Here is a 15,185-nt window from a genome sequence, read left to right as displayed (position 1 = left end):
GCGGGAGGTACTCTCCATATGGAGGGAGTGAGGGGAGGCCCCGGCCCCGAGACAGGGGGCTGTGGGACGAGGGGTGACACGGCCAGCGATGTGCACAGGGATGGCTGCTGGGTGGCTGGGTGGGAAGCGTGACAATGAGAAGGGCTGGGAAGGTGAGCACAGGGGGCCCCCGGTGACAGGTGGCCAGTTCGCAGGGCCGACTGGCCTCAGCTCGGCAGCACCGGGCTTTGCTGACGCAGGAGCAGAACTAGACGTCAGCTCTTCTCAGGGGGGGTTACTGTGCCCTGAGAAGGCACACTCCCTACACCCCTCTGTCCCCTGTCCCCTCACCGCCCCCGCCCCCGCCCCTGTGCCCGCTTCTCCACCTGCCGGTGGTCCCCAGACCCCTCACTCCAGCCCTCACCTCCCGCTCGCACTGAGCTGTGACTCCCGATTCCTGCCAACGCCCCCCCCCCCAACAGAAGTACACGTAAACTCGACATACAGCCACACCCCCGCTCTCCCTCTGAGGCCCCTCCGTCCTGGTTTTGTCTCTCTAGACCCAGCTTCCGGCCTCAACTTTTCAGGCCCAGTCACACACTGCCATCTGACTCTACCTAAAGACCAATGCCAACGTGGTAGGGTTTGCACAGGACGCTGGAGAAGGCAACTTTCTTATTCTTGAGCCCACAGATGCCCAGGTCAGGAGGGACACTTCTCGGTCAAGAAATCTGTAAAACCCGGGGCGCCTGAGCCTGGGTGGCTGTCGGTGGGGCGGCCGACTTCAGCTCATCTCGCGGTCCGTGAGTTCGAGCCCCGCGTCGGGCTCTGGGCTGATGGCTCAGAGTCTGGAGCCTGCTTCTGATTCTGTGTCTCCCTCTCTGTCTGCGCCTCCCCCACTCATGCTCTCTCCCTCTCTGTCTCTCTCTCTCTCTCTCAAAAATAAACATAAAAAATTAAAAAAAAAAGAAATCCATAAAATCCTAACAAAAAGCTACGAACCCTTCCCATTCTTTACATACAACTCCTTCTATAAAAATGCCTTTCTGGAAAAGGAAAAAAATAAATGTGAGGATGCCCCCTTGTTTACACAACAAACTGATTAAGGAAATCACATATCCTTCCGTAGACACGGAATCCCCTTCCAAACGTTTTACGAAACAAAGTACTTTTCTCGAAACAAAGTAGTTTTCTCGTTGAATATATTCCTTGATGAACATATTCATCCATCATTTGACAGATAGGTCTTGTGTTCAATTTTAAACAGTGAATTACTCTCTATCTATAAAATATTCAAAATACTAAAAGTGTTTGCACGCAAGGCGTTGTAATGTGTTTTTTCATTCTTGTGCTCTCTGGTGCCATGGACCAATGGGATCTGTCCTCAGTGGCCAGATCTCTGCCTGGGACCTAACGTCGCAGGGAGCAGCAGGTGGGCCCCTGGAGGACAGAATGCTGGGGCTCCCGGCCCCCTGAAAAGCCCGGGTGGCCGAGGCCCTCGGGGATCATGGGACACACCTCTGGCTTAGCAGACCTGGGCTCCTGGAGCTCATGGGAACACCATTCCTGTCCCAGAGGCTCTGGCCCAGCAGAAGGTCCCGTCAGTGTGGACCAGCTATGCCAGAGGCCAGCACACTTTCCTGTGGGGGTCAGGGAGTGGGTATCTTAGCTTCAGAGGCCACGGGGTCTCCGTGGCACCTACTCATCCACACAGGCATTACACAAAAGCAGCCCCAGATGCCACGAAATGAGTGGGCTCGGCTGTGCAGCAGCTCATGAACAATGAAATTAGAATCTCATACATGTTCACATCACGAAATAGCGTTCCTTTATGCCCCCCCAATCATTTAAAAACGTAAAAATAGGGGCACCTGGGTGGCTCAGTCGGTTAAGCGGCCAACTTTGGCTCAGGTCATGATCTCACAGCTCATGAGTTTGAGCCCCGCGTCGGGCTCTGTGCTGACAGCTCAGAGCCTGGAGCCTGCTTCGATTCTGTATGTGTCTCTCTCTCTCTGCCCCTCCACTGCTCATGCTCTGTGTCTCTCTGTCTCTCAACAATAAATAAACGTTAAAAAAAATTTTTTTAAATGTAAAAATAATTCTAACTTGGGGACACAGAAAAATAGGAGGCCGAACAGACGAGGCCCATCAGCCGTAACTGGCCAACCTCTGGCCTAAGCAAATAAGCCCAGCAATCTGGGCCAAGAACCCGGGGGTGCTGGGGAGTCCCCTACCTCTAGCTCAGCTCAGCCGACCCGTGGGCAAGGCACGGCCCTCCCACTGTGCCCGAGCCGCAGGGGAGCGGCAGGCCCCCGGGGGTGGCACGTCAGAGCCTGTCCGGGAGGCAGAGGTCCCCGGGCGCAGATGCGGGAGCGGCCGGGTCCCTTCGGAGAAGTGCCTTCACTGCTGGGCTACCTGCCCAGTGGGCGCTGCTCCCCCCAGGGCCACGCAGGCTCGCCCGGCTCGGGGTGAGAGATGGGCCCCCTGCCAGGGATCTCTGAGGAAGCCCGGGGATGCAGGCCCCACCCCGGGCACCGGCAGGAGCCACCGACAGCCGAGCTGAAGGAACAGAGGCAAACACAAGACGACAGCGTCTTGCCACAGGAGCCGGACGGGCCGGAGCACCAGGGGAAGAGAGAGCACGGAGGGAGGACACGGGAGGAAGGAACCCGAGAGGGAGGTGGGCTGGCCGGGAAGGCGCCGTCCGCCCAGCGTGTCCCCCCCACAGCCCCACGATGCGCCGGCCCCGGGACGGGCTCTGGGGTCAGCTGGCCTCGGACACCAGCGCGGCTCCGGGGCAGGGCCCCGAGAGGAAGCTGGCGCTGGGGAGCCGGTGTGGGGGTTCCAGCGGGAAGGGGAGAGCCTGCCCCGCGCAAGGCTGGAGGGGCTGGCTCTGCCGTGACCGGACCCCGGGCAAGAGCAAGGCCACAAGGGCCACATCCAACCAGCCAGGGCCCCAGCGATCGCAACCACCCACCTGCACGGAGGAGAGCGGGGCCCCCAGAAGACCATGCAGAGGAGGCACAGGGCCCGCTGGTCACAATGCCCAAGGCTGCTGACCTCCCGGGGACAGTCTGAGGCACAGGGTTCCAGTTCTATGCTGACCTCCTGGGGACAGTCTGGGGCATGGGGTTCCGGTCCTGCTGACCTCCCGGCCACGATCTGGGGTGCGGGTTTCAGTTCTATTGTTGCCTTTACTGGGGGGAGGGGTATTGGTGGCAGGTGACTGGTTGGCTTTTCTGGATGATGTGTTGGTTCCCTGGACGATGCCCAGTGTCCCGTGGGAGGGATGATGATCGTGGACTCTGGTGAAGGGTATGAAGATGGCCGGCAAGCCCCCCGGGACCCTGTCCGGGGAGGGGGACCTGTGACTCATCACTGCTCACGCAGCGCCCAGAACAGGGGTAGCAGGGCAGGTGTGCGCCCCTCCTGGGCGAGCTGAGGAAGGAGAGAGGAGGGGTCGTCCCCTGGCTCACGGTGGCCACACGAGCCCGGGCAGGCCGCCCCACCGCTTTCTCGGTTCTGGGGGCGGGTACGGAGGGTGACGGCACTTCACCCTCCCCATTCGCGATTCTGATGGTTTCTCTGTGTCACGAAAGCAAAAGAGAAACCCCACGGCCACGACCCTGGAAGGAACAGGCGGATCCCGAGCCTCTCTCTACAGGCACAGGAAGAGAGGCCAAGAAACAGGACAGGTTTCCAACCTGAGACTTGGGGTCCTGAAGGAAGTGGCCGGCCTGGCCCGGGGGCCGGGCTCCCGGAGGGGCGGGTTGGGCCCGGGAGCGGGGAAACCACGCAGATCTCTGAGCCCGGACCACGCACGTGCAGCCACGGGGCCGGCGCACCTGTCACAGGGTGCCCGGGAAAGCCCTGTTTTCGGCGGTGCCATCGGGGCAGAAGGCCCAGGAGGCCCTGGCCGTCCCCGGAACAGCGGCCTTCGTCTGGGGGGGGGGGGGCCCAAGGTGCCCGGAGAAGGAAAGACCCGGATGATGGCCGGAGGGTTGGGGCGGGGGTTGTGGGGAGCAGGGAATAACAGGCATGTGCCACCAAGGCTGCCCGGTCCGTATTTTCTCAGCATGACAACAATGTCCCGTGGGTGTGACCACAATGGGGGGCCGGGGGAGGACAGGAAGACTAAGGACATGCTGTCGGGGGCGCATCCTACACCAGAAAGCTGCCCGTGACCCCACAGGTGAGGAGGAAGGGTCTGGCATCCCCCGGCTGGACGAAGGCTCTGTCACTGCACTGTGTCAGGCCACTGCGTGCCTCTGGTCCGAAAACTGCACCTGCTGACACCTGCCGTGTAGGTGCACGAGTCCGGGAGGGGGACACACAGCCCTGACCTCGTTTCTTCCGGCCCCTCCTCCGTGGGACCTCGGCCCTCCTTCAGCCCCCGTCTCTGCACTGACCGGTCGAGGACACTTCCGCAGACAGCGGCTTCCGGCCGGTGAGATCACCGCCACACCGCTCTGGCGTAAGGTTGAGCACGGGGACCGCGGCTGGGACACAGAAAGGCACCCGGCTCCTGCCTCGCCCACCCGTGAGACTGGCTGAGTCACCGTCGCATTCCGCCCGTCTGCAAAGTACGCATCCCCCCTACTCGCGCCTCGTGAGATAACGTCCGAGCCGCCGCGAGCAGGTCAAAGGGGCAACGCGCAACGCGAGCACCGTCTGTTACGCCACCAGCATCTTCCCTCCAACACTCCGGGTCTACTCACAGACGCGCTCAGGTGTGTGATTCCACAGCACTGCCTGCTGCAGGTTGGGAGAAGGGCACCCACGTCGCCGCGGGCCCACGAGGGACGCCCCACCTGGTCACCAGCAGGTATAGTTTTTACGGTGCACGCACCTCACACCGGTGCCGCCCAAGCCACTGCACTAAGCCCACAGGCGCCCACAGCAGACAGAGGCCATCCCCAGCACTGGCAGGACAGGCAGGTGGGTGTGGGGGAGGCCCGACACCCGGGAGGCAGGACTGGGGGTGAACAGCCACGGAGAAGTGAAGCCGCATGCGGACTGTGATCCCTCAGAGGTCAGAACAAAGGGCATTGTCAGGGAGGCAGGTCTGGAAGGGTAGCAGCGAACCTGCCGGGGCTGAGACTGTGTAAACGTAAAAGAAAAGTGCCCCCTCGGAGAGCGCAGCAGGCAAGCCCTGGGCGACACCAGGCCACGGCTTCCTTGCGGGGCTCCTGCTGTGACCGCAGGGCTGAGGCCAGCGACCTACACTTCCTCAGACGGCGGCTCCCTGACCTCCAACCGCGGGGCATAATGTGCTGAGGTTTCACAGACGACCTCAGTCTCTACATTCGAAACCAAACTCAGTGTCTCCTCCCCAAACCACATGGCAGGCTGACTTCCATGCACGCTGCCAGCAGACCTCACTTAAGTCCCGAGGCTCTCAACTCCTGCCTGCCCCCCACAAAGGGTTTCTGGGCGCCCGTCCTGTATCAGGTACCCTCCCACGGACTATCCCCCCCACCATGAAGGGTTTCTGAGCGCCCGTCCTGCATCAGGTACCCTCCCAGTCACTGTCCTCAGGTCAGAATCGAGTGGATGGTCCACTGTGAGCTGTGAACCAAAAAATAATTCTACGATGTGGCTCGCAAGACCCGCGCTCACGTCTTAGCAGAGCCGTGGCGGAGTCCCTCGACGTCACGGGTCAGCCACTCCTGCCGCCCCTCCTGCCCTGTGTCTGTTTCGTCTCCCCTTTCCCACTCAGGTCCACAACCGCGTGGCCCCAAACGTGGCTCGCTGCGACCACATCCAACACAATGTCGAGCGGGTGCTGCAGACCGACTCGTGCCCCCCTGCGCCCCACTCCCCTGTTGAGGCCCCAGCTCCTAACGTGGCAGCCTGGGGAGGCGGGGCCTGTGCGGGCTGACCAGGCTCAGATGAGGTCTCGAGGGTGAGGCCTCGTGCTGGGATCAGTGTCCTTGCTGGAGGAGGTGACGGAGAGCAGGCTACCCCCTCCGCACCAGAGCAGACACGGCGACAAGGCGGCCATCAAGCCGGCAGGGGGGGCTCCGGCCAGGAACCGAACCGTCCCGCACCTCGCTCTCGACCTTCCCGGACTCCAAACTGAAAACCTGAACTTCTGTTACCGAGGCCACCGGGTCTACGGCCCCGCGTTACGGCGGCCCGAGCTGACCCGGGCGGTCGGTCAACGGCACCCAGTCAAAGAGGGTGTTTGTTTCTCACCTGTGAAACGCGTTCCTCCAAAGGAGATCATCTGACCTGGTCAGGAGCAGCGAAACGCCCTTTTCCCCCCGCCCGGAGCCGGAGAGGGAACAGCCTCGTGACCGAGGCCCGTGACCTTGCACCAAGCCCGCCCTCCCTTCCCTTCACCCGGTCCACCCCCACACGGCAGCCCCGGGGGAGAGGGCCATGGAGAGGCGGGGCTTCGCTGGATGGGCAGGAGGTCGACAGAGACCGAGTTCGGGAGGCAGCTGGGCTGCCGTGAGGGCCGTCACATCTAAGAGGACGGCACCCCAAAGCCGGCTCCGCTCCCGCAGCTTAGCTCCGAGTAGAGAGTAGGCGGACGGGCACCGCCCAGCTGTGGCTCTGCCTAAGGGAGAGACAGCCCTCAACTACCGTCCAGCCCGGCCACAGAGGAACAGGGAACCTTTTCTCCTGTTTCCGTGCACCCCCTACACGCTGTTCTCTTCTCCCCTAATCATCCAGTCCCGAGAGGTACCTAATTCGCCGGAGACGCACGGGCAGACGTGGGGACCCGAAATAGGGACTGTGGCCCCCGAGGTCATCCAGTGGAAATGCCACCGGAATACCCACCTTCACAAAAGAGGGTGGGAGGGAAACACGCCCGTCAGGACTGCACGGAAACACGGCCGTTTAGGGGGCCACGGGACAGCAGCGTGCCACGCGTGGGCGTGTCAAGGGTGGCACAGCGTCTCGGGCTCCGGGGACGGCAGTCCTGCCGGGAGGTGTTCAGAGACGGGTTGGAGTCCCTTGGCCCTCTTTGTCTTTGCTCCTTTCTGTTTTCACTGCACTTGGTTTAGGTTTGCATTTCTTTTCATTTTTCTCGCCTGCAGTCTGCCGTAACTCCTGACTCCGAGGCTCGGGGCCTCTCGTTAGTTCTGGAAGGTGACCAGCCTCTTCTCCTGGATTCCGGCCGGCCCTGCACCCGTCTCTGCCCAGGGCTCTAATCTACGTGCGTAAGTAGATTATGCACGGGGCTCTGACTCAGAGCCCCATGCTCCTGGGTCCTGACTCAGCCTCTGTGCTAAATGCTCCGTAATTCCTTCCATCCCACTTTCTAATTCATTAATTCTCTATTCATCTGTGTTTAGTAGCTATTAAATTCTTCCACTGATCCCCTAATCTTGTTTATTTTTCAACGCTGTAATTTCCTGACAGCCCACTTGGATTTAACGACAGCCGGCCAGCTGGCTGCCTTCACGTGCACCCTAAGGACCTGGGCAACGAGTGTCTCACAAAGGGTCACAATCGACAGAAGATCTGAGGCCCCTCTTCCAGTGCTCCTGGGCTACGTAAGGCCCAAAGCGTCCTAAATGACCCCAGGGAAAAGGTCACCTTCCCCAGGGAAAATGAGATAGGACGTCCCAACAGCCAAGCTGGAAAGGATGAGGCAGATTTAATTTGATGGGAAAAAATAATGCAGTAACATGGGGCTTGCATTCAAGGGTCCTGAGAAATTCCTGTCAGTTACAGAATGTTGTTTGGTGCATTAAGGTTCAAACCCAGTAAATCACAGGCTAAAAATGGCCTCCTTTGTACCATGAGATGTTTTGACATAATTTCCTTTTCGCTGATTTTAAAATCGTGACCATGGTTTCTTTTCCTCTGCATTGGCCTGATAGACTACAGCCAAACCTTTTCTTTTCAAACCCTTGAATCACTTTCTTCAAGTCGTAACTAGTATACGATGGCATACTTGGGCATCAGTCATTCTGCTCAATTAGAGAATCTCGTTCTCTTAAAACAAAACAATTAACCTAAATGCTTTGAAAAGCCACCATTTTCCAGTGAAAGACGCCGCCACACTGAACTCACACCCTGTCTCTCCTGAGTCCCGACATCCCATCAACGACAGTGAGGGCATTCCGTGAACCCCCGATGCCAAGAAACCGGAGTCTTCTCTGGGGAAAGAAATGAGAGATTTATTTTCTGAAGAAGTTTAAATCTCCCCAGAGTGATCGAGGAGTTGGGTCCTCCTGGAGGACCACTCCAGGAGGTCTATGTCCAACTACCAGAATTTCCAGAAGGACAGAATACAGAGAAAGAATTTAGTAGGTTGAAAGGGCCACTGAACACCCAGATGAGAAGAAAGGAAAGCAGGGTCCCCAAGAGCCCAGAGCGAGCTCCGGGGCAGGGACACGGCTCTGGTCCCTCTCTCATGCTGCCCGATGCCCAGCTAACAACGTCAGTCGCCTCTCCCAGGACAGCTCGCTCACACACCCAGTGCCTTCCTCTCGAAGCCACCCAGGAGAGCCAGGGTGACAGTGGAAAGAGAGTGCGCCTGGGATCAGAACAGCCTCACACTCACCAGCTGTGAAATGGGGCCATTAAGCCCCAAGCAGCAGGAAGATCCAATGAGTTCATGGATCCTGAACCAGGTGGGTTGGGCAGCAGCGGGCATAGCACTGGGCTTCGCGGCCTCTGCCTCGGTGGACCTCGGGGTGGTCCGGGAACCAGGAGCATCAGAGTCACCTGGGGACTGGTCCGAAATGCAAACGCCGCCCCCCCTGCATCCCGGCCTATCCACCGACAGAGCCTCCGGGACGGGGCGGAGGGCGGCGCTGGGCCCCACAGGCCTGCCTCCGGGGAGGAACGGCGTTACCTGTAGGACGGCGCCACCTGGTGGCCGACAGGCCTAACAGACCTGCGCTGCGGGGGTGTTCGGGGCGCAGGCGCAGAAGACCGCACACGCCTCCAAGCCGGCCGCGTCCTTCGGTCTCCCCAGCATATCCCAGCACCTGAGCACAGTGACTGGTGACGGCAGGCAGCCGACACACACGTGCTGAACGGATGAAGGCAAAAAGGCCCGTGTCCGAACCTCTAGTTTGTCCACAAAGTGTACAAACTCGATTGCCCTGGACGTGGCGGGAGCCGCTTAAGTAGGTGGAAGCAGATGGGGGCGCCGAGCCACCGTGTGCAGAGGCAAGTGCCCCGCACAGAGTCCGGGGACCCTCTTGAGCGGCCGTCCCCCCCACCCCCAACACTGGCCTGTCCGGTGCATGGGAGGTGCTGGGAGGGAGGACGGTCCCTGGGTGATGCCCGCGAGGACGGGGAGGAGGAGGAGTGGGGGGCAGGGCACGACTGGGCTGGAAAGCAGCAGGTGGGGAGGGCGGGAAAGACAGTCACAACAGGACAGGAGGACACAGCCCAGAGTACCCTCTCCCAGGAGGCGGCTTCACATCACCCCTGCGCACAGAGGGGAGGGCTCTGCGTTCTGCATACCTGCCCGGGTTGGCGGTTGGAGGCCAACATTTCCACCCTCGGGTCTCTGATGAGAGAGAAGGGCAGGGGGATGGGGAGGGGTGAGGGAGAAGGGAGGAGGGGAAGGAGGAGGAGGAGGAAGAAAAAGGGAGAAACAAAGGGGGGACGCGGGGAGAGGGACAGGGATGAGGGAGGGCCTCTGGCTTAGGAAAACGCAGCAGGTGCCTGTAGGCCAATTATTCCAGAAAGAACCCCGGCTCTTGAGTTACTAGGTCTTTCTTTATACAGTCACAGTAAATTACAAACTTCTCTCTTCAGTGGAACACAGAAGGAGCAAACGAGCCTCCTGGAATAAATGAAAATGCACATCTCAGCGCGGGCGTGCACCAGCAACAAAGGGCGGGACACGCGACACGCCGGCCACCGTCTGAAGGAAGGTCTCGCCGAGAACTGCGGTCTCACGAATCACACGCGAGCAGCTCACCTGAAGAGCCTTGCAGCGTGTGTCGGGAGAGTTGGTAATTAAACGCCCGAAACCCCTACTGACTTTATTAGAGATAGGATCGTCCTTACACGGTTAGATCATAATTATTTTCTATTACATATTTCTATTACATATTATAATATGTCAGGAAGTTGACATTTAGTTGAGGGAAGTATTAGCCTTATGGGCTTTTTTTTAAAACTCCCCCGGGACCTGCACTCACCAAGGAGTATCTACAGCTGCCCACAAAGGGTGTGCAAACCCACAGAGGAGGCTTACCAAGCATGGGGGGCTCTGAGACCACAAATCCTCTTCCTCAGCCCTGGCCACACGGGACCCTGATGTCACAGCTGACAGATGCCCTCGTGAGTCAGCCTCGTGACACAACATCACCCTGGTGGTGTTTTTGATAAAAATTTAAAAATTCGATAAAAATTTAAAATTTCGGGGGAGCCTGGGTGGCTCAGTCGGTTGAGCATCCGACTTTGGCTCAGGTCAGGATCTCGCGGTCTGTGGGTTCGAGCCCCGCGTCGGGCTCTGTGCTGACAGCTCGGAGCCTGGATCCTGCTTCGGGTTCTGTGTCTTCCTCTCTCTCTGCCCTGCCCCTGCTCACGCTCTGTCTCTCTCAAAAATAAACATTTAAAAATTTTTAAAATAAATAAATAAAATGAAATTTAAGATTTTTTTTTATTTAAAATTTTTTTTCAACGTTTTTTTATTTATTTTTGGGACAGAGAGAGACAGAGCATGAACAGGGGAGGGGCAGAGAGAGAGGGAGACACAGAATCAGAAACAGGCTCCAGGCTCCGAGCCACCAGCCCAGAGCCTGACACGGGGCTCGAACTCACGGACCGCGAGATCGTCACCTGGCTGAAGTCGGACGCTCAACCAACTGTGCCACCCAGGTGCCCCAAGATTTTTTTTAATTTAAAAAGCACAACCCCAATGTCACGATGAGGCAACATCGAACAAAATTGGGAGGTATTTTACAAAATGACTGGCCCGTACTTGGCAAAAAATGTCAAGGCCATAAAAGAAAATCCAAAAACATAAAACAAACCAACACAACAACACCTCTGAGCGATTGTTCCAGAATTAAAGGGGAGTAAAGGGACATCACAACCATGGCCCAGAGGGAGTTATGCTGTGTGAAATAAGTCAGACAGAGAAAGACAGAGACCGTATGATTGACTCGGATGTGGAATCTAAAACAAAACAAAAAGAAATGAACAAATAAAAAACAAAGAAACACGCTCTTAAACACAGAGAACTGGTGGTGGGGGGGGTGACAGGCACTGGTTAAAGGCGAGAAGAGGTACAGACGTCCAGTTAGGAAATAAATAAGCCGGAGAGATCAGAAGTACAGTAAGTGGGATTTGCGATCCTGGATGAAACTGAGGACCAGGGAACAGCAGGTTTCTGGAAGAACGCCTAATGGAGTGAGAGTAGGGTCAGGGGGTGCGACGTTGGGTGTCACCTGGACGCTGATGCCCTGACGTGGGTCACAAACTGTTGTCCCGTAAGAGAACGCCCTTCTTCCCAGTGACGTGGCGTCGCGACGGTCAAGAAAGAACTCTGGAGATGTCTCGCGGTGCAAAAGCGTGCTTTTGTCACAGCACGGGGGCGGGACCCGTGGGCAGAGAGGGCAGCACGGGGGTGGTGAGGAGAGACCGATCGTGTGCTCGCAAGTCTGGGGCGCACAGCGACGACGGCGGCTCCTGAGGAATTTCGGGGCGCTGACAACAGGGTCCGCGGGACCTTGGAGGTCTGGCTCTTGCCGACATAGGGTTGCACACAGAGGCAGCCGCGAGCTCCGTGTGGGAGGCCACACCACGTGTCTCGGGTACTTACCGGGGGCCTGTCCCCTCGTCACCAGGAGACACGTGGCAGTATTCAGAAAGGATGGGGCACGGGGTGCACCATGCACCCTCAAGTTGCCCAGCGAGACAGAGGCCAGCCGGAGAACCCGGCACACGGGCCGCGACTGACCCTCGGGGAGCCCGGTCCTGTGCTCCGTTCTCGTCACTTCTCTGCGAGCCAGCTGCCCGCCCTGCGTAAACGTCACCAAAACCAGAACCACCTTGTGGTGGACCCAACTCTCCATTGGCTTGCCGTCTGGGAAACATGGAGCTCACGTCAGGCGCCCACTCCACGAACACTCATGAGGCACCCATCGCGTGCCACGCCTCGGTCGAGGAACTGGGGACACAGTGGCTAAAGCAAAACAAAATGCCCCAACCCGAAGGGAAACGGGCGACTCCGAGGCTCCCAGCAAATCCCCGAGGCACTTAGGTGTCTTGAGCTCGGCATGTGCGAGACCGATCGTGCTCTCCCCGCCGCCTCCACCAAAATACCCCCAAGGGCCCCGACTCGCCGGGCCCTCTGGCCTGGAACACGGCGCCCTACCCGCCCCGTGACGGAATCGGGAATGTGGCGCTCCTGCCCCCGCATCGGCGATATCCAGTCCGCCACCCGGCTCGGCCGGGCTTACCGCCGACGTGCCTGGGGGTCCCTCGGTCTCTGCCCCTGTCCCCTCCACTTCGGGCCTCCCCGTGGCATCTGGAAACGAAGACCCCTCTCTCTCCCGCTACTTATTTTAATGATCGCCTCGCGCCCGTGATTATCTAAGACACGGCGAGCTCCGCGAAAGCGGAAACCACGCCGGCCCTGGCACGCCGCTGTGGGCACGCAGTTGGCATCCAATTAATATCTGTTTAATTAGGTGGGTAAGCGATTAAAATAATTACTGTCTGGCTCTGGCCGGTGAATGGAGACAGGCGCCATTCACCGCCACCGGGGGCCTAGGGGGAGCAGGGAGTGCAGGAGAGGCAGGCTTCAGGGTCCAGGGGACACACGGACAGACGCCCCCGGCAGGCAGCTGGAGACGGGCGTCGGGAAGGCCACAGGCTCTCGTCCCAGAAGCGGCCGTATGCCCCCAGCCCGGCCTTTCGCGTCCTCCGTGCCCGCGGGAGGCGCCAGCGGGGTCCCCTCCCCCTGCCGTCCAGCGGGCGGCCAGTCATTGGCAGAAACTGTCCCAACATGCCTGTCCCGGAGGCCGTTTCCGAAACCGCTGGACAAGCTGCCCGAACCCAATGGGAAGGTTTCTGGTGGGAACTGCTTTCCAAAGGAGAGAACACAGCTGTGATCCTTGAACACATTCATTCGTTTTATTCTTTGGGGAACTTGGAATCCATCAAGCATATCAAATTACTGCAGATGATTCCGGACTACGCCTCATTTCAAACTGCTGATGTGATAGAAACATCAATGCTGTTCTAAAAATAATAAAAAAAAAAAAAATCTGGCAGATCTGTTATTTCACATTTAAATTAACTTCCTTCACGGGTATCATGATTATCTGAAAAGTACCACCTCGTCCTTACGGCCACCGCCGACGTGCCGGTCGTGGGAGCCAGCCCCTAATTCTCTGCCGGACACACGCCCCAGGGAACTTCTGGGCTCCTTGGCCAGCTGCCAGTGCCCAGAGGGTTACAAAAAGTCCTGTCCCCACACACCGAGGCTGTTCCCCCGGGCACGAGTGCCATCTGGGGCCGGATAACTGCGCTGTGGGGGGGCCGTGGGACGTTCAACAGCATCCCTGGCCTCCACCCACCAGATGCCACCGCCCCCACCTCCCCAGCCCCTTCGGTGTCGCGACAACCAGGACCCCCTCTAGAAACCACACTGTGCGGACACACCTCTGCTCCCGTGCCCGGTTTCTGAGAGGCTCTGCCACACGGCTGGGTCAGATGTCTCTCCGAGATAAGAAAGAGAATACCATTTGGAGATAGCCATGAATTTAAAATATGTGGAGGGGCCCCCGGGTGGCTCAGTCGGTTGAGTGTCTGACTTCTGCTCAGGTCAGGATCTCACAGCGCGTGGGTTCCAGCCCCGCGTCGGGCTCTGTGCTGACGGCTCAGAGCCTGGAGCCTGCTTTGGATTCTGTGTCTCCCTCTCTCTCTGCCCCTCCCCTGCTCATTCTCCCTCTCTCTCTCTCAAATGAAATAAAATTTAAATTTAAATTAAAAAAACGCGTACATAAATGGACATCCGGCCTCCTGGTGCCTCCAAGTCTGGGACCCGGCTCATTCACTGATGTTGCAAGGTGTATCCATGTAGCTTTCCTGGCCTCCCTTATCTTAGCAATTTCAGTGGCTTTTTCCTTAACTGCCACTAGGACAGTTCGGTGGGCCAGGCAGAAGCCTCATCGACAGGCTACAAGCCTCTGATGGCCCCAGTGGACCACTGCAGGGCCCCGGGAGGATCTGATGAACAGAGGATGACCCCCCTCTCTCCTGGTTCCTCACTCAGCTGCCAGCAAGGCCTTCGCTGATCTGGCTCTCGGGAGGCCCTGAATCTACCCACGGAACCTGGTTTCGGTGCCAGCCTGGGAGTCCTCCCCAGCTGTCCTACAGCTAGCCTCTCCTTTGTCACCGGGGCCCGGGGAGAGAGGTATCTATCCTGTGCAGGGGTCCGCAAATCAAATACACACACACGCACACACACACACTTACCCCCAGGTGTTGAAACCTCCTAGATCTGCATCCAAAGCAGGAATAACCACCACAAACTGTCTAAGCCACAGAGCGCAGGCAGGGGGAGGACAGTGCCCCCCCCCCCCCCGCCCCGTGCTCTCAAAGCCCTGGGGATGGGCCCGGGCCACGCACAGACAGGCAGCAGTGATCCAAGGTTTCTAGGGCAGCTAATGGCACCTCCAGCTGGAAAAGGCCACGTGGAAGAGATGAACTCGCGGGGGCCCATTCCTCCTCCCCCATTTACACTGTGGGAACCCCAGGCAAGTCTCTGAACCAGTCTGAGCCTCTGGGTTAACCTCTGCGGAAACCGATACAAAATAAAAGCATATGGGGCACCTGGAGGGCTCAGTCGTGAAGCGTCTGACTCCTGATCTCGGCTCAGGTCACGATCTCACAGTTGTGGGATTGAGCCCCACGTCAGGCTCAGCGCAGAACCTGCTTGAGATTCTCTCTCCCTCTCTTTCTGTCCCTCCCCCACTCGCGCTCTCTTTCTCAAAAGAAATAAACATTAAAGCAAAAAAAGCATATTTCTAAAAAGCATTTAAACCCATCTGATTGTTCGATTCTCCTCTAGGAAGTTAACCTAAGGGGAGAACAAAATCACGTAATTGTATATTTACATACGGGGACGTCCATGAGCACGCTGTGCATACTTCTGACGAACTGAAAAGCGTAGCAAACGCTATGAACGTAAGCATGAGAGACAGAGCCCATAGATGAGGACGGGGCCATAAGACAGAGGCTGTGGCATTCGTACTATTAATGAAGGG

At 58.2% G+C, this 15,185-nt stretch overlaps 1 protein-coding gene and 1 long non-coding RNA gene across 6 annotated transcripts in view; one reads left to right on the top strand and one right to left on the bottom strand.

Annotated features, from left to right (window-relative positions):
• ARNT2 (aryl hydrocarbon receptor nuclear translocator 2) overlaps positions 1-15,185 on the bottom strand; it is a 147,475-nt gene that overhangs the window by 123,598 nt on the left and 8,692 nt on the right. The window contains exon 1 of one of the 5 annotated variants that reach the window (XM_019831777.3): positions 8,504-8,525. The exons of 3 other annotated variants lie outside the window; for them this stretch is intronic. Coding sequence is in view for 1 of the 2 variants with exons in the window: in XM_019831774.3 (XP_019687333.1) it covers positions 6,178-6,208 (31 nt within the window). In the remaining variant the exon portion in view is untranslated. Of the gene's footprint in view, positions 1-6,177; positions 6,289-8,503; positions 8,526-15,185 lie in introns of those variants that run through there. One more of the 5 variants, XM_019831774.3, reaches the window with a different exon arrangement.
• LOC111560768 lies at positions 6,328-10,371 on the top strand. Its single transcript, XR_002742752.2, has 3 exons — positions 6,328-6,669; positions 7,029-7,151; positions 9,715-10,371. It is a non-coding gene; the product is annotated as an uncharacterized LOC111560768 (long non-coding RNA).

The sequence above is a fragment of the Felis catus genome, chromosome B3, assembly GCF_018350175.1.
Source record: "Felis catus isolate Fca126 chromosome B3, F.catus_Fca126_mat1.0, whole genome shotgun sequence".
Classification (NCBI taxonomy): Eukaryota; Metazoa; Chordata; class Mammalia; order Carnivora; family Felidae; genus Felis; species Felis catus.
The sequence above is the reverse complement of the archived record's forward strand: the minus strand, read 5'-3'. Positions and strand labels throughout refer to the sequence as shown.